The sequence below is a fragment of the Hyperolius riggenbachi genome, chromosome 6 (genome assembly GCF_040937935.1).
Source record: "Hyperolius riggenbachi isolate aHypRig1 chromosome 6, aHypRig1.pri, whole genome shotgun sequence".
NCBI classification, from domain to species: domain Eukaryota; kingdom Metazoa; phylum Chordata; class Amphibia; order Anura; family Hyperoliidae; genus Hyperolius; species Hyperolius riggenbachi.
Genome location: NC_090651.1, coordinates 152,360,705 through 152,387,923, shown reverse-complemented (window position 1 = coordinate 152,387,923; position 27,219 = coordinate 152,360,705). Strand labels below are relative to the sequence as shown.

Below are 27,219 nucleotides of genomic sequence, written 5' to 3'. Positions count from 1 at the left end.
CAAATGTAGGGTTAGCCAGGGCCTGTACCCATGGTTCCTGATCCTCATGCTCCATGACTTTAAACTCAGGGTTTTTGTACATGTCCCTGAGCGAAAACTTCCCCAGAGGCCCCCCTGTATACCCTGGGACATGCATGCCTATCACATACGTTCCTGCATCTCCAGGGCTCGGGTTTTCTATATTCAGGGTCAGGCGCTGGGAACTATCTATTAGTTTTCCAGGCATACAGGCTCCCCCAGCTGTTGTTAAGGTCATCCTTGAGTGAAGGGGCACCCCATTTCTGTCAACCCGAGTCATGGCAGGATCAGGTCTGTATCCCCAGTCAGTACCTGTGTTCCAGGCAGCTGCTTTCCAAGAACTACATTTATACCCCCAATGGTCATCAGTCACACAAATGAAAAATTGTCCTTTTTCATAAAGGCTACAGTGCCAATTACAGCGTTGCACAACCTGGCAGTAGTCAAAGGTGCAAGTCGCCACTTGTATTTGTGAAGAATTATACCAGAACACTAAGCTCTGGTGTTCTCTTGTTACAGCAACCTGTCCTCTTCGCATCAGTCCTATATTTATGGCATCCCGTTTAACCCTTGGTCGGTTGTGAGTTACATTATCAGTTTGTGGAAAGGCTGAAGGAGGTGTTTGGAAATGCTCTAGGGCTTCTAACACTATCCACAATGTCCCAATGAAAAGCATAGAAATAATGACTCCCTTTCCACTTGGAGTCTTAAAGTATCCTGTATCCAAGATTCCCATTTCTTTATATATATATATATATATATATATATATATATATATATATATATATATATATATATATATATATATATATATATATATATATATATATATATATATATATATATATATATATATATATATATATATATATATTATACTTTTTTTTTTTTTTTTTTTTTTTAAAGAACTCTGGGAATTAAGCGGGCCCCAACTCTCCCTAATCTAGCTCCTCAATCATCCTGTTCAGGGCTTGTGCCCGCTTTGAATGGAGGAAAATCTCTAATATTCCCTCCACCCGCTGTGATGTTGTCTTGACTGGAGCTCAGCCAAATGTTCCTCACACTCCAGGGCCCAGGAGCCAACACCTCCCGTCACAGGATGCTGTCTATTCTGTCCCTGAACAGGGAATGGGTGCCTTTTTGCAGTGAGTTCAATGTAATACAGTGCAATGGTATGAAAGGGGTAATGTGGTGTAGGTGTTTTACCAATAGGTGGCTTTAATACCTTTCCTGTGTTGTGCTGGGCACATACAGTGCATTGTGAGACAAACCTTTTTAAAAAAGGTGCTTATGCCCGGACAGTAAAAATATTTGGTGGCTATAGCCATCATACCACCCGTTGAGACATGGGTGACCCCATGTAACACAAGAGCCAATAATCTGTACAAAAGTCTGGGAAGGCATAAGGCATCATTGACACAGAGGAGGCCGCTATCATTAACTGTTGCATGTGCCCTTCCTCACTGAGCCTTTTCAGCTGCTGGTGCATTGTTCTGGAATTCCACTAAGAGATCAGTGGTGATCGCTGCAGAGGATGGAATGATGAGAGGGGAGGGGGCTGATAGCAGAGAGGGATCAGTGTCAGAGAGTGAAGGGGAGGCGGCAGCTGTAGTGGGCAGAAGGGATGGGATGGCTCAGAAGTTGGGAGAGGGCGCAGCGCCGCCAATTTCGCCTCAGCATCTGCAAGATTGTTGCCACGGGTAACGTCAGAGTCATCATGCATGTGTGCCATACATTTTACCACAGCTACCTGCGAGGGCAGCAGTACACTATCAAGGAGCTGTTGCAATAAGTCTTTATGGCGGACTGGTTTCCCAGCCGCAGTTAACATGCCACGGTTCTGCCACTGTGCAGCGTAGGTATGGCAAGCAGAGAACGCATACTGGCTGTCAGTGTAAACAGTGAGAACTTCACCCTTGTGCAACACACAGGCTCAAGTGAGTGCATGAATCTCTGCAGCTTGTGCGGAGTAGGAGATTGGTAAGGGACCAGACTCCAAAACAGCATCCAGGGTAACAACAGCATATCCCACTCTGTTCACTCCTAAGGCATCTTTGGAGGCAGAGCCAATCGACAGACGAGTGTACTTCCGGGTATTGGTTCGGACTTCAGGTCTTCTCTGGGCAGAAAGACCTTTTGTGACTCTGTGACACAATCATGCTGAGGCTCAACACCCTCTGCAGCGGGGTCGGGATTAAAGTTGCTGGGTTGAGTGTGGTACAGCGTTTCACTGTAAGGTGAGGCTGACCCAGCAAAGTGGCAGTGCAATACAAGTGACGGGCAGGAGTAAGTAACATCATTTTATCCTGCAACAAAAGAGCATGCACTGCGTGGGGAACAAGAACCTCTAGTGGATGGTAGAGGACCAGGGTGGCCGTTATGTCAACAGCCATCGCAGCAGCAATAACAGCTTATACACAAAACGGCAAGGCACATGCAACCTGATCCAAAGGCTTAGAATAAAAACCTAGCGGCCTCTGTTTGTCTCCCCAAGTTTGTGTCATCACAGCTGTCATGCATTTATCTTTGCAATCAACATACAGTTTAAAAACCTTCGTGTAATCAGGGAAGGCTAAAACCAGGGGATCTTGCAGCGCAGACTTACACCTCTCAAATGCCATAGTCAAGTCATCTGTCCAGGTGACTTTGTCAGTCATTGCCATTGGGTCAGTGTGGATGGCATTGAACAAAGGCTTAACCAGTGCTGAGCAATGGATAATCCAGGCCCTGCAGTAGTTAAGGGTCTCAAGGAACGTCATCATGTCTTTTCTTTGTCACAGGTTCTGGTATATCTTGGATAGCTCGTACCCGCGTATCCTCAATAGTACGTCCTGCACCTGAAATGAGTTGTCCTAAATATTTAACAGTGGGCTGACAGAACTGTAGTTTATTTACGTGAGGCCTTGTGGCCCTGTTCTGCTAAGAAACAGAGCAGTTGCACTGTGAGTTGCAGACACTTCTGAATTTTGTATCAGGCCCACGTCAGTGTCAGATTGTGCCCACAGCTTGTCTGGGACACCGGACAACTCATGTCAGGACGCATCTGCAAAATCAACATTGTCAGCTTCTTCAGGTCGTTTAGTCAGGTGTATCAGCATTCCTGTGGTCTGAAGGTGGCGTGGGCAGTTAATGCCCTCACCACTTCCTTCTTTCCACTTGTTCAATAGAATCCCGGCCGTGTCCCAACATCCCCACTGCGGTTTGTACAGTGAAGCATGAGGGGCGGAGTTCGGGACAGCAAACAGCTCATCCTGCAGGATGCCGTCTGTCTCAACACTGTCCCAGCCTGGGATTGAAACCTCATACAGAACATAACCACCTGCATTTTCCCATAGTCCGGTAATCTCTACACAGACTTTTCTCCTCATCGGGTACTTTTGCTCATAGTCCAAATCCCTGCATCCATTTGCTATGTGATGTGTGGTGACGTGTGCCAACCAGCCACACAGATTAATTGGGCACCTTGCAGAGATTATGAAACTGCAAAACACAGTTCTGCCTGACTTCATCTAAAACCTGCAACGGTTTAGTGGTTGGGGACACTTCAAACCCACCACCGGCATTGTGTGTAACAACTGTACCCAACTTTTCCCACGGGATATTTAAACCAGTCCCAAGGACAGACCTACATGCACCAGTGTCAATCAAAAACTTGATTCTAACACTCGATACAGACAAAAGGATTTCAGGCTTTTTTGTGTCAGCATAATCGATCACAATAGTGTCACGGCTCAACTCTTCCCTGCCTAGTCATGCACAAATCTACGGGGACGGGGACGTGAGACATCTCCACTGTATGCACCCTCCCCACCTGCGCCCTGGTTGCAGGTGGACAAGGAATAGGAGGCTGCCGCAGCAGGATGTCTCTTCTGTCCCCGCTTTTTTTTTTTTTTTCTATCAGAATTTTCTCTGCATGCCTGGCATACTCCAAAAACTCTGTCACACTGCACGTACGCCATGTAATGAAATGTTTATGCATTGTCCACTGTAATTCTTCCTTTAAAGCCCTATCAATCTGTGCTTTGAGCTGTTGTTCCCATGGTGTAGTGCCATCAAGCACTGCAGGTTTCTGCAACCCACTGTATTTTTCAAAAGCATCCATGACCCGTGCTACCAGATCATCCACGCTTTCGTTTGCTTTCTGGGAAATCGTAGAAAGCTTGGTAAAATCTGGGGTGATCTTATAAAATGTTATCATTCGTTGGATCAATGCATCCCACCTGGTGGTTAAGGTTGAGCTATCCCAACCCAACTCTACTGGCGGGTCAGTCGCAAGTCGTCCAGGCCCCCATGCACTCCAATTACCCTCGACATTCACCCATCCAGTTCCACAGACTCTTCTCACAATTCTCTCACATTCAGTGGCAGTCAGCTTAAAACTCCGTCTCAACTCAGTCAGTTGTTTAACGCATTCAACCACATCCTCTCTCTGGCTTGGTATAGTCTTAATTGCATTCAACATGTCGTCCTCTGTCCAGGGTCTGTAAACCTGTATGGTTTGCCCTGCTCCGTTTGGGAGCTCTATCATAGGCATTTGCATTGCGGGTTCAGGGTTACACTTTTCAGTAGGCATTGAAATGGCCACCGCCGGCTGTCGCAATGTGGTGGGAGATGGATATGGTGACATGGCGGAACCCGGGAGCTGTGACATGGCTGCCATCGGGTGCATAAAGATGGCGCCTGGATTATAGGAAGGAAGTTGAGGGTGTGGGAGCGGTGGGTAAATGTTGGTATATTTCGGCGGGGTCTGAGATGGCTGTTCTTCACTATTTGCACTTACTCTCAGATCTCCCGTTGTCACAGCTAACTGATCAACCTCCTGTTTGATGCCCGAGGCTGAGGGTACTCTGTCTCGGGTTCCTGAGGTTCTTCGCCCCCGCAACTGTCTATCAGACGTTGTCACCTCAGTTTGTCTATTAACAGGTTTGGACTTAGTGGGCTCACTGATGTTTCCTGTACTTGAGGAGCGGGCTGGATGTCCTGACTTATGGTCTGGACTCTGCTAAGGGGATTGGGATCTCTGCCTCAGCCTTTGTGCTTCTCCAGCCTCAGCTCCAGGCACATCTCCACTTTCACTTTCACTCTCGCTCTCAACATCCTGTGCAGTCACACTATGACCATATTCACCCTCCAAATCACTCGCTTTCTTCCCAAAATAAAAGGAGCACAGTTCCTTCTTACGCTTGTCAGCTTCATCTCGCCATTCTCTCGCCAATTGCAAACCATATTTATTCTGCAAAATCAATTTCCCTTTACTTCTCTCCTCTATAGCCTTTATCAATGCCCTGCATTGTCTCGGGTGCAAATTGCCCGGGAATTTGAACATCTCATGCCAGACCTCGCATTTCTTTGTCAAGCGGGGGTCTTTACGGTGCATGAGAAGCTCATCATCCGTTGCACGGAGAAGTTGAGCTTTAGTTGCATTCTGCCCCATTCTGCCTGACACTCTACTTCGGGGTACCTGTGACCTGTTTCCTATGATATGACTGCTCAGCCGCCGCTGCCCCCCAGTGGACCGATACTGTGCTGGGGCCGACTTGCTGAATAGTACGCTTCACTGAATGCCGCTGTAACTCGGGCGCGCTTTGCGAGAATTACTACCCAGCCTAGCAAATCAGTGATGATAACCACGGCTATTATCCGGCTTGCACTTGAGCCCTGAATTCAACCCGGCTGTTGTAGCCCTGGATTAAATCCGGCTTGCACTTGAGCCCTGAATTCAACCCGGCTGTTGTAGCCCTGGATTAAATCCGGCTTGCACTTGAGCCCTGAATTAAACCCGGCTGCTGTAGCCCTGGATTAAATCCGGCTTGCACTTTCGCCCTGGATTACTTTTGCCCTGTGGCTATTGCGTGGTATCCGCTGTTTCTCCTCATCCGGTCAATGAGGATCTATTCCACCTCGCAGATACCACGACTGACAATTTGTAAAATTGCCAGCTTTTTTACAGATCACAGGTATACCCCGGCTAACTCACTTGTCATGCAGTACTCGAATAAAATCAAATCTCTACTTACTTTTTTGATGCACCTTGATAGCTCTCAGCGTTGACAATCAATTTAATCCGCTCAATCCGTGGCCGGCCACACATTCACACACAAACACACCAAAAAAAAGGTAAAGCCCGCTGCTCTTCAAAGCATCTCCTGAAATCCTGGTTCTTGGATCCGAGCTCCGTCCCGTCTGGGTATACCACTCTGAGAATTTGCCCCTTTTTACAGGGAATTTTCACCCTGGAGGACTTATTTTGTTGGGATGACTGGGATCATCACCCCCAGTTTTCAGAGATGTACCCCAGGCAAAACAGAATCGATTCCGTTTTCGAAGGACCAAAATGTGGAAGTCACTTACTTACCAATACACCAAGATTTCAAAAATAAGTCCGGAGATGAAAAGAAAAACAACTTATGGCTTTATTCAAAAATGGCACATGTATACATGAGGGAAACCCAGATAAGCCTAGCAAAAGGGTCAAGGCAGTTTAAGGTTTCTGATCTAACTTCCGCTGTGCACCAGTTCTTATACTCCAAATTACGTGGTCATGATGTAATTTACTTGTCCAATAATAATGTGAGTGTCAGAGTGCCTTCTTCTTTCACTCCAGGAGGGTGGAGAATTCTCACAGCCTTGCACCTGGTCTGGACTGCAGCTCACAATCTCTCCGGCATCCTGTTCTCATCGTTATTTCCAAGGCCTTTACTAGTGTGTTTTTGTACCATCCGATGGGAGGTAGCAGTATCAGGCACGCCATATCAGTTTAGAAATTCCTGAGGAGACAAACTCACACAGTACCAGGTCTTGGCTAGAGCATGTCTGCAATGAAAGAATCTAAGACTGACTTTAAAGGGTAACTCTATTCATCTGAATCATCTGTGTTACATTGGCCTTATTAAACATTGGTGTCACCTTCTATCTATTAAGTGCATATATATATATATAAAACTTAGATTAACATACAGCTATGACATTAACAGTAGCCCTACCCTATTGGAGCAGATAACTTGACATCTAGCAATGTATGGGCAGATTGACCAAGTCTGTTGATTGCCCATACACCACAGATAGATTTCATGATGAATTTTATCAGAAAACAATCTATCGACTTAGCAATGCCACCTGCCTGGTCACCCACCAAATGTAAAATATTCCTGATTTGCAGCATCCTCCGCTGTCAATCCTTGTGCCCGCTGTTACAGCGAGAGCCAACACGTGTCTGGTGCCAAACGGGGTTGGGGGGGACTGTGCCAGTGGGGACAGGTAACTATGTACACTGCATGGGGGGGCATTCTATATTTGGTAGGACAGTGGCCAAGGGTCTGTCTTGTGTGTTGGTCATCGCAATATCGACCATTACCACCCCGCACTCAATCAGCTACGTCGGTCTGAGATTTTCCAGTATTCTCGACTTATACATTTAACCGATTTTGGACAGAAATTGATCAGATCATAAATCCGGTGTGCTTGTGGCACCAGTTTTCATCCAATGTGGTACAATTAGCAAACTGGATGGTCAACTGGACCACTAAATCGCTAAATGTATGGGCGCCATAATAGTTGTACTTTAACTACTTTAAAGTGTCTGAAGCCTTAAAAAATATTTTTACTTGCCAGTCCTCTTCAGCAATAAGATGATAGCTGAAACGCTGCATTCCCGCAGCAGAAAGATCTATTTATTACCCCCCCCCAAATCCCAGGGCAAATTTCCACGACTTTCCAGGTCGTGGATTCGGCTGCCCGGGGGAGGCAGTGCTTTTGTGATGTAGCTCTGCCTCTGCTGGAGTCAATCTCCGCCTCTCCCCACCCCTCTCAGTAAAAATACTCCTTTACCAGGAAGCGATCCCTGAATTTTGCCGTGTGTGTGTGTGTGTGTGTGTGTGTGTGTGTGTGTTATAAAGACTTTGTTCTTTCACAGGAATGCGGCGTTGCAGCTATGATTTTAAGCCTTCAGACTCTTTAAGGGCTGGTGCACACCAAGCGGCTTTTTCAGCGTTTCTGCAGCCGCTTGCGGCTGCGGATCCGCTTGGTCAATGTATCTCAATGGGGTGGTGCACACCAGAGCAGGAGGCGTTTTGCAGAAATGAAAAATGCCGGGGTGAGGCATTTTTTGGATTGCGGGTGCGTTTCTGCCTCAATGTTAAGTATAGGAAAAACGCAAACCGCTCTGAAAAACGCCTGTTCAGAGCGGTTTTGCCGGCGTTTTTGTTACAGAAGCTGTTCAGTAACAGCTTTACTGTAACAATATATGAAATCTACTATACTGAAATCCGCTGCAGCAATCCGCAAAACGCCATAGAAAAATAAAAAAAAGCGTTTCAAAATCTGCTAGCATTTTGCGGATCTGCTAGCGGGTTTTGGTGTGCACCGGGCCATAATCAGCAGAGGGTATAGGCAGCGTTAACTGTCTCTACTTAAGTCAACCTCGGTATATACTAAAAAAATAAGACTCAAAGAATTTATAAACGGACTCCCATGAAATAGACAAAATACTGGTATAGCTGTGCCAAGCAATTTAGCAGTTTCATGTTTGCTGCTATGAGGGAACCCTTTTTAATTTTTGTTATGAAATGCCCTACTGCTTTTTTTTCCTCATATTTAGAGACCCTTTTGATAATTTTTTTAATTTATATATGCATTTCCTTTGCAGGTACGTGGAGTTGGTACTGGAGGTATTGTATCAACAGCATTCTGTTTGCTCTATAAGCTTTTTACATTGAAGTTGACCAGAAAGCAAGTAATGGGTCTCATCACACATACTGACTCTCCATATATTAGAGCACTTGGTTTCATGTATATAAGGTAAGTTCCTTCTCAAGTGAAATCTGCTTACGGATCTTCAGCGTATTTATGCTGTTATAGATTCTTGAGATTTTTTTTTTTTTTTTTTTTTTTTTTTATGTCCAGTACATGAGAACAAGGTGTTTTTGCAGTTAATTTGGACAAAATTAGGTTACCACCTACATTTTTTTTTTTTTCTCCCCATTTTTGATATGGGTCCCGAAGCTATTGAGGACCATTCATTTTCCTGTTTTTGTTTTTTTTGTCTTTTAATTTGTGTGACTGAAGAAACAAGCTTAAAGTGTACCCAAGGCGATATGTGACATGAGATAAACATGTATGTACAGTACAAAATATATAACCAGGCTGGTTTTTTATTTTGGTGCCTGAAAGTTAATTTCTAGGCATGGAAGTGACAGCTTCGCTCTTGTTGTTACCTTGTTGGGAATATAGTAAACATCACTGATAACCAAATTACAGCCCATAATGTTTCCTAGTAGAATTCAACTTTTTTTTTTTTTTTTTTCAGCTAGTTGGCATAACATAGTAGTCGGGTGGCATGAAAAAGTAGCTAGGTGGGGCGAGATGAGACAATGCAGGGCCGGTGCTTTTCGGCTTACAGCATAGGAGGAGGTGAGCTGTTGACAGCCGAGTGCTCACCAAAACTAGCCGGGTGGAGCACCCGGCTAAAAAAGCCCGGGGAGAACAATGCAACTTCTGAGGGCAGGGAGAGATAAAATACATGTGTTGACCTTTTTCTAACTCTGGGATACTTAATAGGCTGCTACTGATTAGAGGCAGTAGGCAAAAAAAATTCAACCTACTTTGTAAATGTTTATAAAATAAAACCATGGGATACTTTAAAATGGTCATTTTTTGAAGTAAGAGGATACATATAGTTTCTCATCAGTTTATTTGCACCTCGGGTTCACTTTAAAGGGAACCTAAACTGAGAGAGGGATATGACTGTTTCATTTAAAAACCATACCAGTTGCCTGACTCTCCTGCTGCTGTCCTTAGCTGCAGTAGTGGCTGAATCACACACTTGAAACAAGCATGCAGCTAATCCAGTCTGACTTCAGTCAGAGCACTTGATCTGCATGCTTGTTCAGGGGCTGTGGCTAAAAGTATTAGAGGCAGAGGATCAGCAGGACTGCCAGGCAACTGGTATAATTTTAAAAGGAAACATCCATATCCTTCGCAGTTTAGGTTCCCTTTAACCTCCCTGGCGGTGCATTTCTGTCAGGAATTAGGAGTCATAAGCGGTACATTTTTTTTTTTTTTTCATGAATTTTAGGCTTCCAATTTTTAAGTCTTAACTCACCAAAATACATCAGAATAAAAGTGTGGTAGACATTCTGCATATAAATAAAAGTCAGGAACACAAAATTGTTGAAGTAAATAAATGTAGCAATAATCTGAAATAAAACTGTACAAATAAGGCAGCAGATTATGCAGTATGTACATATATACCGTATTTTTCGGACCATAAGACGCTCCGGACCATAAGACGCACCAAGGTTTAGAGGCCAAAAACCAGGGAAAAAAATATTCTAAGCCTGGTGCATCTAGGATGCAGGAGCGTTTTGTGAAGTGTCACCTCCCCCAAGCTATCTCTATCTCCTAAGATACACTGCCTAGCTATAGTAACCCTGCTGCCTCCCAGTTACACCACCACCCCCTCCTTCCCATTCACCGCACCCTCAGGCCACCCTTACCACTCGCCCTACATCTGCCAGTCTTCTCTTCCCATACACTCTTGCCTCCAATAGACCAGCATTCCCTCCACATACCTGGTACCATAATCTCAAACATTCACTCCTTCAGTAACTTTCTGATCTCTCTCTCCTAAGCAGCACCCCCCTCTGCCACACACTCTGATTCAGACCCCTATATATGACATTACCCCCTCCTCCACACAATTCCTCATATACCCCACACCCCAGTCTCCCCTTCCCAACAAACAAACCATACATACCACCAGCACCCCAGATCCCCTCCAGCTGTGCCGATGCGATGCTGCCATCTCCTCATCTCCAGGTCTCTTTCACTTTGCTCCCCATGCTGCCAGCTCTCTAAACTGTGACTGTCCTCCTGAGAAATGGTGTTGATGGTGGTGCAGATACTGTGGGTTACAGCTTGTAGTTTCCTGTGTTTCCCCGGCAGTTCGTGGCCCTGATGACAGTGCAGTCCCAGAGAGATCTGCTGGCAATGATTGGCTGAGGACTTCTTGTTGGTCGCTGGGGATTGCACTATAGCCCGCCCGAAAAGGTATCGCGGCCACTCAGTGTCTCAGCGTCAAACATCTCTATGGTGATCTGAAAAGCTGTGCGCTGATTGGCTGCCGCGGTGGATGACTCGTGCCTCAGCCAATCAGACTCGGAACATATTAAAGGCCGGCTATCAATAGCGGCGAATATGTGTGTGTCACAATCATGGGTTAGCAGATAAATACATGGATTATAACTCGCTGCCAGACCTGAGCAGGCAGTTTACAAGCTGCTATTATTGTCAGTCCTGCAGGCAAACCCGATCATATATAAAGCGCAGCTTCTCGGTATTACGATTGTTTTTCCCCCTCCCGCTTACTGGATGTGCACGCTCTAGCCTTTCAGCACAATTAGCAGGCACCTGCACAGACTCAGAGAAGGCTGCGTTATCAGAGAGGAGACCTCAGCTGTCACGGTGCCTGCTAATTGCGCTGAAAGGCTAGAGCGTGCACATCCAGTAAGCGGGAGGGGGAAAAACAATCGTAATACCGAGAAGTTGCGCTTTATATATGATCGTGTTTGCCTGCAGGACTGTCAATAATAGCAGCTTGTAAACTGCCTGCTCAGGTCTGGCAGCGAGTTATAATCCATGTATTTATCTGCTAACCCACGATTGTGACACACATATTCGCCGCTATTGATAGCCGGCCTTTAATATGTTCCGAGTCTGATTGGCTGAGGCACGAGTCATCCACAGCGGCAGCCAATCAGCGCCCAGCTTTTCAGATCACTATAGAGATGGTTGACGCTGAGACACTGAGTGGCTGCGATACCTTTTTGGGCGGGCCATAGAGCGACCACTTTTGCCAATCCTTAGTTCTACTTGCATTTACATATGGTTCAACAAACAGTAAGTAGAGCAGCAGGCCACTTCTATATGTGCATGTGAGGGGAAACCTGGGACACCTGGTGCCGGCTGAAAAGTAGTATTCGGACCATAAGACGCACTGACTTTTCCCCCCCCACTTTTGGGGGAGAAAAAGTGCGTCTTATGGTCCGGAAAATACGGTACTCCGAATACACCTCCCGTAATGGTATATTTTAAAGCAAGGAATTGCACACAGGGCAACATCACAGTCTGGACAGTAGAATCATGATTCTTTCCTGATTCTTTTCCCCTTGTTTTTGATGCAGCATACATGACATGTCCTAGTTGGGGCATATTTTTTTTGGGAGTTGGTGGAATGTATTCCATAAAATGGCGGCCAGTGAGGCGCTCTGGATTTACCACATAAGAGGCATGGCGTCCAACTCTGGCATCTGATGCAGTCTGGTACCTTAGACAGATACATTCGCACAGTTTCCAGATGAAGTCACTGTGCGTCACTGGCCTGTCACTTCCCTGCTTGTGCAGAATGTATGCATTCCAAATGATTTGTTCCAGTAGGTGCTGGAAAATCTTCTTATATTTTTTCTGCTGTTTCCTTACAGCAGGATAAAAGGTCACCGCCTGGTCTGTTCTGTCCACACCACCCATGGTGTGGTTATAGTCCACCACGACCTGCGGTTTTGCAATATCTTTTCCTCCTCTCGTTCTGGTGGGGACAGTGGAGGTGTCGTGAACAGTAGAGAGGAGACAGACGTCTTTTTTGTCCCGCCACCGGAGGGCTAACATCTTGCCTTTCTGCCAAGCTGCTATGTCCCCAGTCTTCAGCTTCTGCTTGGCAAAGGCCGACGGCATCTCCCTCCTGTTAGCCCTAACAGTGCCATAGGTGTCAGTCCTATGCTTTATAAGAATCTCAGACAGTTCAGGGGAGGTATAGAAATTATCTGTGGTGAGACAGTAGCCTTTGTCCAACAAAGGCTCCAGAAGGGACAATACAGACGATGTCGCCACCCCAAACTCACTAAACCTGGGACAACATTTTGTGCCTTTTCCCATATACAAAATAGTATTCCAGATGTATCTGGTACTTGACTCGCATAGAGTGTATGATTTGATCCCAAAGCGGGCCCGCTTGGAAGCAATATATTGGAGCCAGCTCAGCCTCCCCTTATAGGCCATCAGGCTCTCGTCCACGCTGATGTCCCTCTGTGGCACATACGTGGTCCTAAAATTTTCTACCACCATCTGGTAGACCTCCCAGATTTTTTTTTTTAGTTTTGGAGCAGGGTGGGTCGACTCCTCAAAAAGTTTCATTATTAGAAAAGTGGAGAAATTTCATTATTAGGGAAAAACCGTACTCGGACATAACTGTACCGAAGAAGGGGGTCGCAATGATCTTATTCGTGCTCCAGTACCATTTCTGCAGGGGCTTCCCCACCACTCCCTGCAGAATGATCAGGCCCAAAAACAGCCAAATATCCGCTGCTGTTACCTGCTCCCAGGTCCTGCTTCTGGAAAAGGGTCCTTGAGAAGTAGCCAATTGTTGGGTGGCATAGCGATTAGTCTCCTACTATCCTCTCAATAACCGCCTCTGAGAAGAAAAGCTGCAGGTATGCCAGGGGGTTGCACTCGCACTCCTTCAAGCCAGGCTCCCCAGTAAAAGGGAAACGTGGGGGCGGTGGTGGAGCCTGAGAAAGGTCGATGGAGCACCAAACCCGGACATCACTAACTTCGCTGGTGATGGAGTCGCTGTCGCTATCTGGGTCGGATGACAGATCCCCAGGTGCGTCACTGTCACTGGAGTCCGCCAGTGACTTCAGATCGCTGTCCTCCAACTTCGCCAGCGCTTCCACGGTGAGACGCCTTCTGGAGGATGATGCCATAGTAAATCCAGGCAGAGGTCAGTGCAGGCAGCAGGCAAAGAGTAGTCCAAGTCCAGGCAAAAATCGGTAACAGGTAGGCAGAAATCAGATTAGATAAGCACTCACAGATCAGAGATCACAGCCAGCTCCTCTCCAGCTCAACAGCCACAGCTCTTCTCAGCAATCCAGGAAGCAAAATGCAACATTGCATTGGATACAAAATCCCATTGTATCCAATACAATGCTGTTTTGGCCCAATCAGAAGCGTTTATTTTAAATTTGTTTTTTATACTCCCTCCCCTGTGACCCTACGCTGCCCCTACGTCACTCTGCCGCTGATCGGCTATGATGGGCTAATTGGCCGCCGGGTCCCCGAAGATCAGAGCGGTAATGGGGACTACGGCGGCCGGGTGGAAGAAGCCTGGGTCCCGCTAACAAACGCTGATCGCGCGCGGGACCCAGGAATTAGCTGCAGGCACGTTTTTTTTCTTTAACACAGCCTCCCTCCCCTCTTCACCGCCTGCGACGTCACGACGCACCGCCGATCCTCCCAGCTAATTGGCCGCTGGATCCCGGAAGATCAGAAGGTAATGGGGACTCCGGCGGCCGGGGGGAAGAAGCCTGTGTCCCGCTGACAAGCGCGGGACCCAGGAATTAGCTGCAGCCACTGATTTTGCTTAAACGAGCAGAGCTCTGGCTTACCGCTCCTGACATGTGTCAGTCAGCTCGAGCTCTGCTCGTGAATACCGCCAGGGGGGTTAAAGCGGACCCAAACCAAACATTTTTTTTAATTCAAAATATTTAGTTGCACCACTCTGACACATACAAAGATAAATAAACACTCCTTCAAGCCTATGAGCATTTCAGTGCATGCTTTTCACCATTCTCTTTTCATAACTAGGGTTATACAGGTGGCAGCCATGAGCAATTCCTCCTTTGCCGGACACCACCTACTCCACCAGTTTGCCGGATTCTGTCCCGGCAATATGAAAGGGAGGGAGGGGTTTCTCCAATAAATGTAAAATATTTTATATTTGTCATCATGCAGCTGAAAAAAGGCTGCTATTTATTATTATTTAGAAAATAGATTTTATTTCTGAAATCTTGTAATTTTTAATTTGGGTCCACTTTAAGTCCTCCAGCAAAGGGCATGCACAAATTAGTTTTAAAGGGAATTTTAGGGGTATTTCAAAACTAAAATCTACTTACCCAGGGCTTCCTCCAGGCTCTGGCAGCTGTCTTGTGACTTCGCTGCATCTCCGCATCTAGCCGGTGGCCCGGGGTCCCCTCTAGTGCAGATGCCAACCTCGCCTGGTCGGCATCTACTGCGCCTTCGTGAGAGCCGCTCGGGCTCACACTGACATGGTCTGGAGTGTACTGCACAGAATGCTCCAGATGACGTCAGCGTGACTGAGCGGCTCTCATGCACGCACAGTAGATGCCTGTCTGCATCTGTACCGGAGGGGACCCCAGGGCAACTGGCTGGGAGCGGAGCTGCAGTGTGAGCACAAGACTGCTTCCAGGGGTTGGAGGAAGCCCCGGGTAAGTAGATTTTTTTGTGTTTTTAAATACCTGAAATCTTTAAGCATTGGTACACAAGCTTACCATCAGGCCTCACCAACAGTGCAGGCTTTTATTTCCTCTCCAGGATACAGGTGAATTACGGTAATCACTGTTCAAACCAATGTAGACATCCAAAGATATTAATTTTTTTTTTTTTTTTTTTTACAAACTTGCACATACTAGATACTGTGAACGCTGGACCACATCTTATGTAGTCATTACTGTAAATGTTGGGGATTTTTCAATATTAGATGCTGTCTAATTTATAGTTGAAAAGGTTAAAGTATGTTTTCCATTTGATTCTGTGTGGCTAGCATAGCTTGTCTCCTTCACACGGTGTGCTGTGTAATGCAACAGGTTGGATGCCTAATACATTTTTCTGCCCTAGAGTTTTCTTAGGCCCGGTTCACATTAGCGTTTTTTACGGAGCCGGCCGTATGGATCCGGCCATCAGGATCAGGAAAAACTGTCCGTTTTTACAGCCAGTGTGTTGTAAACTGTCAGTTTTCCATTTGTTACTATGTAGCTACAAAACCTTCCATTTCCGTTCCGCTGAGCAAAACGGTCCGGAAAATTAGGTCCTGCATTTTTTTTTTATTTTTTTTTTTTTTGTCCATTCGGAGGAACGGTACACGGAACCGCACGGCCGGTTCCACTGGCAAACGCAGATGTGAACCGGGCCTAAGTTCACAATGTTGAATTAGATTGAAATGAAAAAAGCTACAGTGTAATGGTATTAAACATGTAATGGAACATGCAGGACTTGTTATACAGTAGAATTTAATTCTAGTAAACTGATATAGTAAACATCTGGATATAGTAAACTCAGTCATCAGGTCCCAGCAAATAAATCTTTATAAATATACAATGTATGACCAATTCTGATCTAGTAAGTTATTTTTCCTGGTCTCTTGGAGTGTGCTATAAAGGGATTCTACTGTACTTCTTACAGCATTTAGATATGAACAGTATTGCAGAGATGAATGGTTTGTTGCTATTTTAACTCGTGAAGTGTTGCTCTGTGCCCTTTACCAGTTCACTAAGGTGTTCAAAAACGTAAGATTATGGTCTACCAGATGTGAGAAAAATTAATTATACTTTGTTTAGAATCATCGACTGTAAATGGTAAAAGTAGACAGTATGATGTATGTCAGTGTAATAAAGCTTTTATGTAGATGTAATAAAGCAGTCAAAATACGTGAAATACATTTGAATATTTGATAAGGATTGTTGCTTGTGTCTTTATCTTCATTGGAAAACCAAGAGATCCACTTGAAATGAACTTGTATATCCTTTGTTTACTTTGCACTCTACTTCAATGCCTAGTACACATGAGATTTTCTGGCAGATTTCCTGCCAGATCGATTATTTCCAACATGTCCGGTCTGATTTCCGATCGATTTTTCCATAGAAGTGAATGGAAAATCTATTGGAAATCAGATCGGACATGTTGGAAATAGTCAATCTAGCTGGAAATCTGTCAGAAAATCTCATTGTGTGTACCTAGCATTAGAGTACTGTACATGACACTATGGGGAAAAAGAGATTAATTTTTACATTAATGTGTACTTGCTTTGCCAATTTTTCATCTTGACTCAATCTTGTCTTCATTGTGACTGTCACAGAAGCTCTCATTGATCTCTGTACCTCAGCTCTCTCTTAGAACAACCATAATGTGCATGGCTTTACGCCTAGTCCCAGGCACCTTACTCTCCCTTGCCTTGGATTGGTGCAGAGGAGGAGGTGGGACAGCCTGACTTTCCAGGCCATTTCCCTTATGCATCACACACGATGACATTGCACATGTGAGAAATGAGACAGGCCTGGAGTTTCCCCTTAACAAATAATAGGATTGACAGGAAGGGGTGCCATTTGATGACAGTAAGGCGTTTCCGAAGGTCTGCAAAGGCAGCCTTCATGTTTTTGACTGTACAGGTTTCTTTTTCAGCAGGTTAAAAAGAGTCTGAAGCCATATTGAAATTGGCTTTTTAGCTTGTATTCAGCAGGGGAATGTTTGCTCCTCCTAAAACGCTGCTATCCCGCGGCATAACGAGGGGTCTTTACCCCCTAAATCCCCCCTGCAAAATCCACGACTTTCTTGGTCGTGGTTTTTGCTGCCCCTGTGCGCTTCCATGTGAGGCAGGGTTATGAGCTGCAGCCCTGCCTCACACGCGTCTATCAGCAGCGGATCTCCGCCTCTCCACCGCCCCTCTCAGCGAAGGCAGACTGAGAGGGGCGGGGGAGAGGCGGAGATCCGCCGCTGATAGACGCGTGTGAGGCAGGGCTGCAGCTCATAGCCCTGCCTCACACGGAAGCGCTCCCCGGAGGTAGCAGGGGGGATTTGGGGGGTGAAGACCCCTCGTTATGCCGCGGGATAGCAGCGTTTTAGCAGGGGCAAACATGCCCCTGCTTAATATAAGGTAAAAAGCCATTTTTAATATGGCTTCAGACTCTTTAACACACATACTTCAGTCAGATTTTATTTTACTGAGGGGTTTTTACAGTCTTCCCAAACACTATATGCAGAGTTTTAGGCTATACAAGAGAGGCAGAACACGTTATTCACTTTATACAAAATTCCTAAACGTTTTGTGTACATATACATCAAAAGTTTGCTCCGAGCATAAATTCACAAATGTTGCTGTATTATATTCACCTTTCTCCTTTATTACAGGTACACTCAGCCTCCAACAGATTTATGGGACTGGTATGAAGATTTTCTTGATGACGAAGAGGTATGTCGTCAAGGGTAATTAATTTTTCATTGTTCTGCTTTCTTTGACTCCTAGGAAAGCAAGCCTCATATAAGCCACTTTCCTACATTTTATCATCCTTTGTTATAGTACCAGTTAATATGACCAGTCGTTCTCTTAAAGGTTACCTGATGACACAAATCTATAAGTTCCAAATCAGATTGGCATAATATTATACAGGCTGCAGCTCAGTGTAAATGCACAGTGTTCTCTCCAGAAATTGTTTCCGGTAGGGTGGCATGATAAACTAGCCGGGTGGGGCGGAAAGGGGAAATTTGGTGGTAAAGGAATTTTAAGTGTGCACTGTTTTTGTTGTTGTTGGGGGGGGGGGTTATATACAGACACCGAATTGTGCAGAGTCCCTGTTTAAAGGAATACTTAAGTGTCCTAAAAAAAAATGACTTGTACTCACCCGGGGCTCCCCTCAGCCCCCTGCAGCTGAACGGTGCCCTCACCGTGTCTCACCGATGCAGCTGGACTCGCCGGCGGCCACTTCCGGTTTCGCCATCACCGGCCGACAGGCTGGGAACGCGGCTAATTAGCCGCGTTCCCGGCCGCAATAGCGCCTTCTTTAATGCTATTGCGGCCGGGAACGTGGCTAATCAGCCGCGTTCCCAGCCTGTCGGCCGGTGACGGCCTAACCGGAAGTGGCCGCCGGCGAGTCCAGCTGCATCGGAGAGACACGGCGAGGGCACCGTTCAGCTGCAGGGGGCTGAGGGGAGCCCCGGGTGAGTACAAGTCAAAAAAAAATCCCATGCTCAGGCATGATTACTATCATGGCAAGCAGATTTGCCAAGCTGCTCGTGTATGGATAGGTCACAAACAAATCATTCCATCTCCCAGCCTGTGTCTGAGGTGGAGAAGTAGTGTGTGTACAAGGCCTGATTCCCATTCGCGTTGGCAGTTATTTGAGCCAATTTTTATTTTTCCCTTTCCCGGCGCTTAGGTGGGTGATGCGTTTTTGTTAAGCGCTTTTCCAGAGCGTTTATTCACACCTTGACACAAGTCAGGAAGTGAACTCTTTGACCCGGAAAATAGTACAATTTATTCTTAAAAATGCGAAAAATCGCTGCACAAAGCGATTTTTGTGTGCGTTTTTTTTTTTTTTTTTTTTTTTTTCTGTACCTTTCATTCAGGGCAAATTGCCCTGAAAACGGTCCATGCAGCGCTTATGTCAACTGACAGTGCATGTAACACCCCAATCTGAACTACACCATAGGAAAGCATGGTGTAGCTGCTTTTAGGACGCTTTTGAAAAATCGGCAGCGCTTTAAAGTCCAAAAGCGCCTCTAGTGTGAACGAGCCCTAATTCCTTATCTCTGTTGGTGCATTGCCAGACAGCGCTTGTTTTTAGACGGACCCTAAAAAGTTACAGAGCACACACAGGGGCAATAAATCACTTTATCACTGCCCATAAATGTTCTGCCAGGTGTCCTATCTACATTAGCCATGTACACAGGTCATTGTATACATGTTGTCAAGCTCGGTTGAAATCCAGCCCCCACTGAGAAAAATGCCACAGTGTTTTTACCTATGTTGTATTGGTTTATGGCATACATGTCAAACTCAGGCCCATGGGCCAAATTTGGTCCTCAGAGCCATTAAATATGGCCCTCTAGTGGTTTCCCCCACTTTGCATTATGTTTGGCCCACTCTAGACCACCAGGGAATCTATATATTGGAGGTGAAGCCCTAGAACACCTAGGAAGCCATATGGGAAGGGAGTGGAAAAGAACTAAACACCAGGGAGCTGTATAGGGGAGGGATTGGGGCCATCTGGGAACTTTATAAGGTAGGAAGATGGCCAGTAGACATTGAGGCTGGCCTGCGACTAAGTCCCAGTGTATAATTTTGGCCCACTTTGTATTTGAGTTTGACACCCCTGGTTTATGGGAACACTTCTGTGCTTTCTCACTGTTGTTTTCTCATAAATCAATGCTTGGGTGGTTTTCTCGATTGGGACTGGGTTTCAATGTGGAAACCAGAGGGGGAGGAAACAGGTGGGCCTGACATTATTTTTTGGTTGCAGCTGATATATTATATCAGAATCAGAATCAGAATCATTTATTTCGCCAAGCATGACTGGGTCATACCCGGAATTGGTTTTAGCAACAAAACAGGCCTCACTGGTAGTCAAAGCGAGAAAACAAGACAGTGAAAGACAGATGACAATGCTCTATAGGTACAATGATGCAATGACATTACAGAAACAGCGGGAGACCACTGAGACAAAAAATAAAAGATATAAACACACATAACAGTAGTAGTGCAGAACCCACTCGGTGACATGGGTGCGGCCCCTAAAGGGGTGCGACTATAGGGGGGGTCCTGGTTTGGAGGGAGTTCAAGAGTCTCACCGCTGTGGGGAAAAAAGTGTCCCTGTGCCTCGATGTCTTGGTGGGGAGGGCCAGGAACCTCTGGCCCGATGGAAGTCGTTTGAAGAACCGATGGCCTGGGTGCGACTGATCATTTACAATTTTCATTGCTCTCGACCTCATCCTGGAGTTATGAATGAGCTCCAGCGGGGGGAGGGGTTTTCCAATTATTTTCTCTGCTGTTCTGATAACCCTCTGTAGTTTGTATCTGTCGCTGGCCGAGGCGCCGGCATACCAGACGAGGATGGAGGAGCAAAGGACCGACTCGATGGTGGCAGAGTAGAAAGACTTAAGTAGTTCATGGGTCATGCCAAACTTTTTTAGTTGGCGCAGGAAGAAAAGTCTCTGCTGAGCCTTCTTTTGGGTTGAGATGGTGTTTGCTTTCCAGTTCAGGTCCGCGGAGATCGTGGTGCCCAGGAGACGAACACTTGATACTCTTTCAACTTCAGACCCATCAATATGGATCGGACGGGGGGTGGTGTTTTGCCTTCTGAAGTCAATGAGCATCTCAACGGTTTTGGTAGTATTGAGGACCAGCTTGTTTTTCCTGCACCAATGGCAGATTCTTTCCACCTCCTGACGGTAGGTGCGCTCATCGTTCTTGCTTATGAGGCCAACAATGGTGGTATCGTCAGCAAATTTGATGACCTTTACTGAGTCGGCCATGGATGCGCAGTTGTTTGTGTAAAGCGAGAACAGGAAAGGTGAAAGGACACATCCCTGTGGGGCTCCAGTGTTGGTGATTTTTGGACTGGAGGAGATGTCACCCAGCTTCACAGTTTGGGACCTGTTTGTGAGAAAGTCCGTAATCCAACAGCGGAGGGTAGGGTGGACGTCAAGTGCCATGAGGTTGTTGTGCAGTATGCGTGGGCTAATGGTATTGAATGCTGAGCTGAAATCCAGGAGGAGCATTCTGGCGTATGAGTCCGGTCTGTCCAGGTGGTCCATTATGTACTCCAGGCAGATATTAATCGCATCGTCAGTGGACCTATTTGCTCTATATGCGAATTGGAACTGATCCATTCGGTGCAGTGTGGAGTGCTTAAGAAGGGATAGGACCACTCTCTCAAAGGTTTTCATGACAATAGAAGTGAGGGCCACTGGTCTGAAATTGTTAAGGTCTGAGACTCCTTGCTTCTTTGGAACAGGGATAATGGTGGACTTTTTAAAGCATGTGGGAACCTTGCCTTCCTTTAAGGACTTGGAGTATATGGAAGTGAGGACGGGGGCCAGCTGCCGTGAGCAGGTTTTCAGACAGGCTGGAGACACACCATCCGGGCCTGAGGCTTTCCTGGCATTCAGCGTGGAAAGGTGCCGCAAAACTTCAGCCTCGCTCACTGCTAGAGGGGGAGCGTTCGGGGTTGCGGAGAGGAGGGCAGAGGTTGCTGTCTGCCTCTGTGAGTCTGCCGGGTCCTCGAACCTGCAATAGAAGTTGCTGAGTTCCTCGGCTAGCTCAGCAGTTGGTGTTGCATGTTGAGGGGAAGGCTTATAATTTGTGGCCGACTTGAGACCCTTCCAAACGGCCCGTGGGTCGTTTGAGCTAAGGTTCTGTTTTATCCTTTCTGCGTACGCCCTTTTTGCAGCTCTTAGTTCCTTGTTGAGGGAGTTCCTAGCCTTCCTGAAGTCCTCTAAGGAGCCGGACTTGTGTGCAGCTTCTTTACTCTTACGCAGCTGGCGTAGCTTATTCGAAAACCATGGTTTATTGTTCGGGTAGATTTTAAAGGACTTTGAGGGAATGCAGGATTCCTCGCAGAATCTTATGTAGGATGTGACAGAGTCTGCCCACTCGTCCAGGTTTGGTGATTCCAGAGCTTTCCAGTCTGTGCTATCAAGACAGGCCTGGAGCTGGCTTTTTGCCTCGTCTGACCACACTTTTGCAGACTTTAGGACCGGCTTTGCTGAGTCCAGTCGCCTCCTGTAGGTGGGGACCAGGTGGATGAGGCAGTGGTCGGATGAGCCCAGTGCTGCCCATGGGATGGCTTTATAAGCGTCTTTCAGGATTGTATAGCAGTGGTCGAGTGTGCTGGCATTCCTGGTGGGGCAGGATACATGTTGATGAAACCGTGGCAGCTCCCGGCGGAGGTTGGCTTTGTTAAAATCGCCCATAACTATGAACAAGGAGTCCGGCAGGGTCGTTTCCCACTGCATTATGATATCACTAAGGTCACGTTCAGCAAGTTTGACGTCGGCATCAGGCGGGATGTATACTCCTGCGAAGACATAGGAGGCGAACTCTCTGGGTGAGTACGTCGGCCTGCAGTTGACAAGTAGGAGTTCAAGTTCGGGGGTGCACTTCCTGGCCAATACCGATGTGTTCGGACACCATAAGGAGTTAATGTAAAGACAGACCCCACCGCCTTTCCGTTTCCCTGACAGTGTATGGTCTCGGTCCGCTCGGATGAGGTTGAAACCCGGGAGAAGTAGAGCATTATCTGGAATGTTCTCGTGTAGCCATGTCTCTGTAAAACAGAGTACTGGGGTGTTGCTGCCGATCTCCCGCTTATCGCCAAGGAGGCGAAGTTCATCTAGTTTATTGGGAAGGGAGCGGACATTTGCCAGGAGGGCTGCGGGGATGGATGATCGCATACCCTTTTTCCTCAGCCTAACAAGGGCGCCCGCCCGACAGCCACGACGTCGCTGGGCTGCACGGACCGCTGGAGCAGGGCCGGTAATTAGCTGGATGTGCCTCCAGACATAATTGGATAGGAGCCTGTCTTCAAGTTGTGGGGCCCAGCAATGCTCCCACTGGATAAGCTGAGACCTGGTGTAGGAAGTGCGTGGGGTGTGGTATGACATGGGGGTTCCTGCGCTTGCGGACTTAGTGTGGGGATTTAAGGTGGCAGGCATGACAATTTACACAGTCTGTAAAATGGTACAGCAAAGAGCATATCCAGCAACCAACCAGATTGCATGTGCTACAACAGTGCTACAACAGCATAGCTGATGACATCCAGTCCACAAGGAAGAATTCAGTTCAATAGTTATATACGTGGTACATAATTAAGCGTAGAAGCAGCAAGGCAATATGTAGCAGTTCAGGTTAGTGCCCATTTTAGCTGGCTAATCAAGCATAGGGGTACCGGATAAGCAAGCAGGTAAAACCCAAAAACCGACCTTCAGACTCTTGTAGAGGCAGCAGACAGGCAGAGCAGCCGCTGGAAGCAGCATCAGGAGCGGTGGAGCAGTCTGATTACAACATATAAATGTGTGACCTCAGGTTACCTTTAACCAAAATGGAACTTAGCTTAGGTTATCAAGATGATCTTGCTAAATTTTCAGTAGCTGGACTTGTGTCACAAGGCTGTTTCCTAAACTAGCAGTCTGCTCAGCAATGAACTTTCACTGTGAGGATAGCATTTGCTGCAGTGGAGCATTGTGTTGCTGTATAGTCACTCGCTGTAAGTTTCATTTGAGCTAGAGACACAATAGAGTAGCACATACCAGCTAAACTATGCTATTTGGGGAGTCCCCGTGTGATACAAACACAAGTACAATGCTAACCATGCTCAGCAAGTAGTGTGTGTGCATTTATTAAGCACACAAGTTAAACTTGCTAATTTTTCACAAATATTGGGCGCTCTTCACAAAACTTCTCATAAATGACTTATCACCTGATTGATAAAATAACCTTTCAGCATATTTACAAGTAAAATAATCGCTCAAAGTAAGTTGTTCCTGATTATCTTACTTTTCTTACTTTAATTACTTTATATTTTTGATCTATGGAAGTTCAAAAAAGTAACATAGATAAGGTGAAAACAGATGAAAAAAGCTTTTTGTGAATCATGCCCATTGTCACTATGAAGCCACAAATATTGCCTGTGTATCACCATATTTTAGCCTTTATCTAAACCTTTTAATGGTGAATTAGCAAAGGAAGATTCTCGGTACTGTCTTATAACTGCACACTACACAGTACAATTGTGCTAGTGCTCAAAATATGGTCATTGTCAGTATCAGTCTCTTTCTACCATAATAAACTAAAGTGGCAGTGTGCATGAATAGAGAATGCTGTGTGTATAATAGCCATTTTACTTTGTATTCAGAGCAATAATAATGTCCTTTGCTTCCAAATGGCTTTCTAAATGGCATTTCTTCTTGAGCTAATCTGCTTTTTTCTCCTCTAGATCTTTGTGCTGCAGCAATTGTATTTGGAGAGATTAATCAGAACACATACATGTGTGTGAGTGCAAAAAGTCTTACCTTTAAGGTTTCACCTCAAAAAAAACAAAAAAACAAAAAAAAAAAAAGATGGTCTTAGAGCTAGTTCACACTAGGTCCGGAAACCTATCCGTGGCTGCGTTTTTCAGCCCTGATGAAAAACGGAGTCCCGAATACTAATGTTAAAAATAGCAGCCGTCCTCACCCAAGAAAAAAAACTGATCCGTCTGCGTTTGCAGGGACCCGTTTTCAAAACCTGAACGGAAGGTCCGGATTTGCTGCATTTTTACGGACCACGGATACACGGATGGGTAGTGAAAAGCAATGGGAAAACGCAACTCCATCTCCAGACAAAATAGCCTGAACTTTATTATTGGCCCAAAAAATCCTCCCACTACCTTCCTAATGATAGACGTTTTCTGTAAATTTTTGGGGGTAAAAAACTGAACGGAAACTGATGACAAAACTGATGCACTTTTTTTTTTTTTTTTAACTGATCAGTTTGCGGTCTGGTGGTACTTCCCCCTGATCCTGGACTGCAGCGTCCGTCCTGCAACCGTGCCTAGTGTGAACCTAGCCTAATAGTAGATAAGGATTCACTGTGTTTTGAAAAATTTTAAGTTTGCATTTAAGATCTTAAAGAACCTGTAAAGACAAAAAGTGCCGCTATGGAGTACTTGGGAGACAGAAGCTTCTGGATCCTAATGAGTCTTCCACTGTCCTGTGTAGCCCCAATACAGAACTAGTTCTACCTCCCCCCCCCCCCCCCCCCCCCCAAAAAAAAAGCTTGTCAGCAGATGTGCACGGGTGCAGTAGCGACTGCAGCACCCTGCAATATTTACCTTTGGATTTAGCGCAACACCATCTTCTCCCTTTTGAGCTCCCGCTAAAATAGCAGAGCCTGATGCAGTCTGCTCTACTCCGCCTGGCACTGCGGTATAGCAGACCCGAGGGAGACAATGGTATTTGGTTTTTTTTTGTTTGTTTTTTTACGGACGGATAAACTGCTTTTCTAGTAGTTCAGCTGCCTGGCTGTTGGTCACAGGTGTTATTCGGCAGCAATTGCATGCAATGAAATGGAAGCATTTGGTAGCAACGTACGTGTCCCATTTGGCACCTGACCTGTGTTACCCGTCATTGAAAAAAGTCTCATGTCGTGTCTAAGCGCGGCAACCGTGTGGGTTGTGGGGGTTACCCTTTCACCAGTCTATACTGAGCACTAGCAAGTGCCCGGACAGTGGACAGGAGCATCTGTCAAAAAATCTATTAACCCCTCGCACTCACGCATGCAAATGTTCAAACAAATGCATTCACAGATTCACTCATCCAGGCACAACTGTTATTACTACAGCGAAGTTAAAAGCCGGGGTCTTAGTTCATAGAAGAATGCATTCTTATGCTTAGTCACCTATACTGCGCAGAAGTACCCAGGTAAACATAGGTGTCCTAACTCTGGCCCTGTAACCTGCATAGTGCAGACATGCAAACACATTCATTGCATCAAACCTATCAATGAATTAGGAGCACACATCCTGACGTCCTCTCCTGGGACAAATAGTGCATCTTACCAATCGCACAAGGGAGCTAACGTAATGTATCCATGTGCACCATGCACATACACCAGCATAAGCTGTGTGAATGCTGACAAACACATACAGGGGAAGGAGGGAGTGCACTGAATTAGACCCTAGCCATAGGGGTCAGTAACAAGAAAAAATACATATATACATACATATACATAGGAGCATCTGTCAGGCGGTGAATTTACTGCCTTTGGCTGCTCATGGAAAAGAGGCCTTAGACTCAGGTGTGCAATACGTTTTTTTTGTTGCTACTAAATGTGTTTAGAGTGCCACATTTTTAGATTTCCAAATGTGAGTGGCGCATTTAGTCAGTTTCATAAAGTGTTTTTTGGTTTTCACATGTATGTATTCACCTTTTACTTTTCTTGCCCTGCCTTATATTTTTGCACGCACAAATTAACTCTGAACAAGTTGTACCTAAAGTTAGATATAGATATTGTGAGTTTATTTTATTCTTAGTGTAGTTTGATACTTTGCAATCTAGGTGAAGAAACAATTTGGGAATATTATGAGTAAAGTAAGAATTGACTCCGTTGTGTCCAGTTTTTGAAGTTCAGTGGGTACTTATCCGTTAGCCGGTGCATCCGGCAGGTGGCGCTAATTACTATTCCCACTCCAGGCCGACATGGATAGTAGGGAAAGATGTAACTCTGGTGGAGTTTTGTCGCCACCTGCCGGATGCGCCCGGCTAACGGATAAGTACCGTTCAGTGTCTAAAATGTGAATTAATTGATCTTCCTAGCCAAGCAAATATTGTGTTTCTGAGCATTTACTGCTTTTGTAATAAGGAGTTATTTGGAGGTATATCATGACTGTTGCTTCCACTGTAACCAGTGATTATCACGGTATTTGATATGCTAATTCGAGTCGCCTCCAAAAAACAGAATTTATGGAAAGTTCTCAAGGCGAGTTTCAAAATTAGCCACTTCAAGTAACTGGTGCCTCACAATGCAGCACTGGGCTGTGATCAAAGCATTGCCTCACCGTCTGTTAATAAAACAAAACTGGGTAAAACAAGGCTTGAGAAGGACTT

General features: G+C 45.9%; 1 protein-coding gene across 1 annotated transcript in view; it reads left to right on the top strand.

The window, feature by feature from the left end:
- Positions 1 to 27,219, top strand: part of PRPF38B (pre-mRNA processing factor 38B) — a 66,382-nt gene that overhangs the window by 23,206 nt on the left and 15,957 nt on the right. The window contains exons 3-4 of the mRNA XM_068240098.1: positions 8,663 to 8,814; positions 17,989 to 18,049. Of these exons, the coding sequence (XP_068096199.1) occupies positions 8,663 to 8,814; positions 17,989 to 18,049 (213 nt within the window). The remainder of the gene's footprint in view (positions 1 to 8,662; positions 8,815 to 17,988; positions 18,050 to 27,219) is intronic.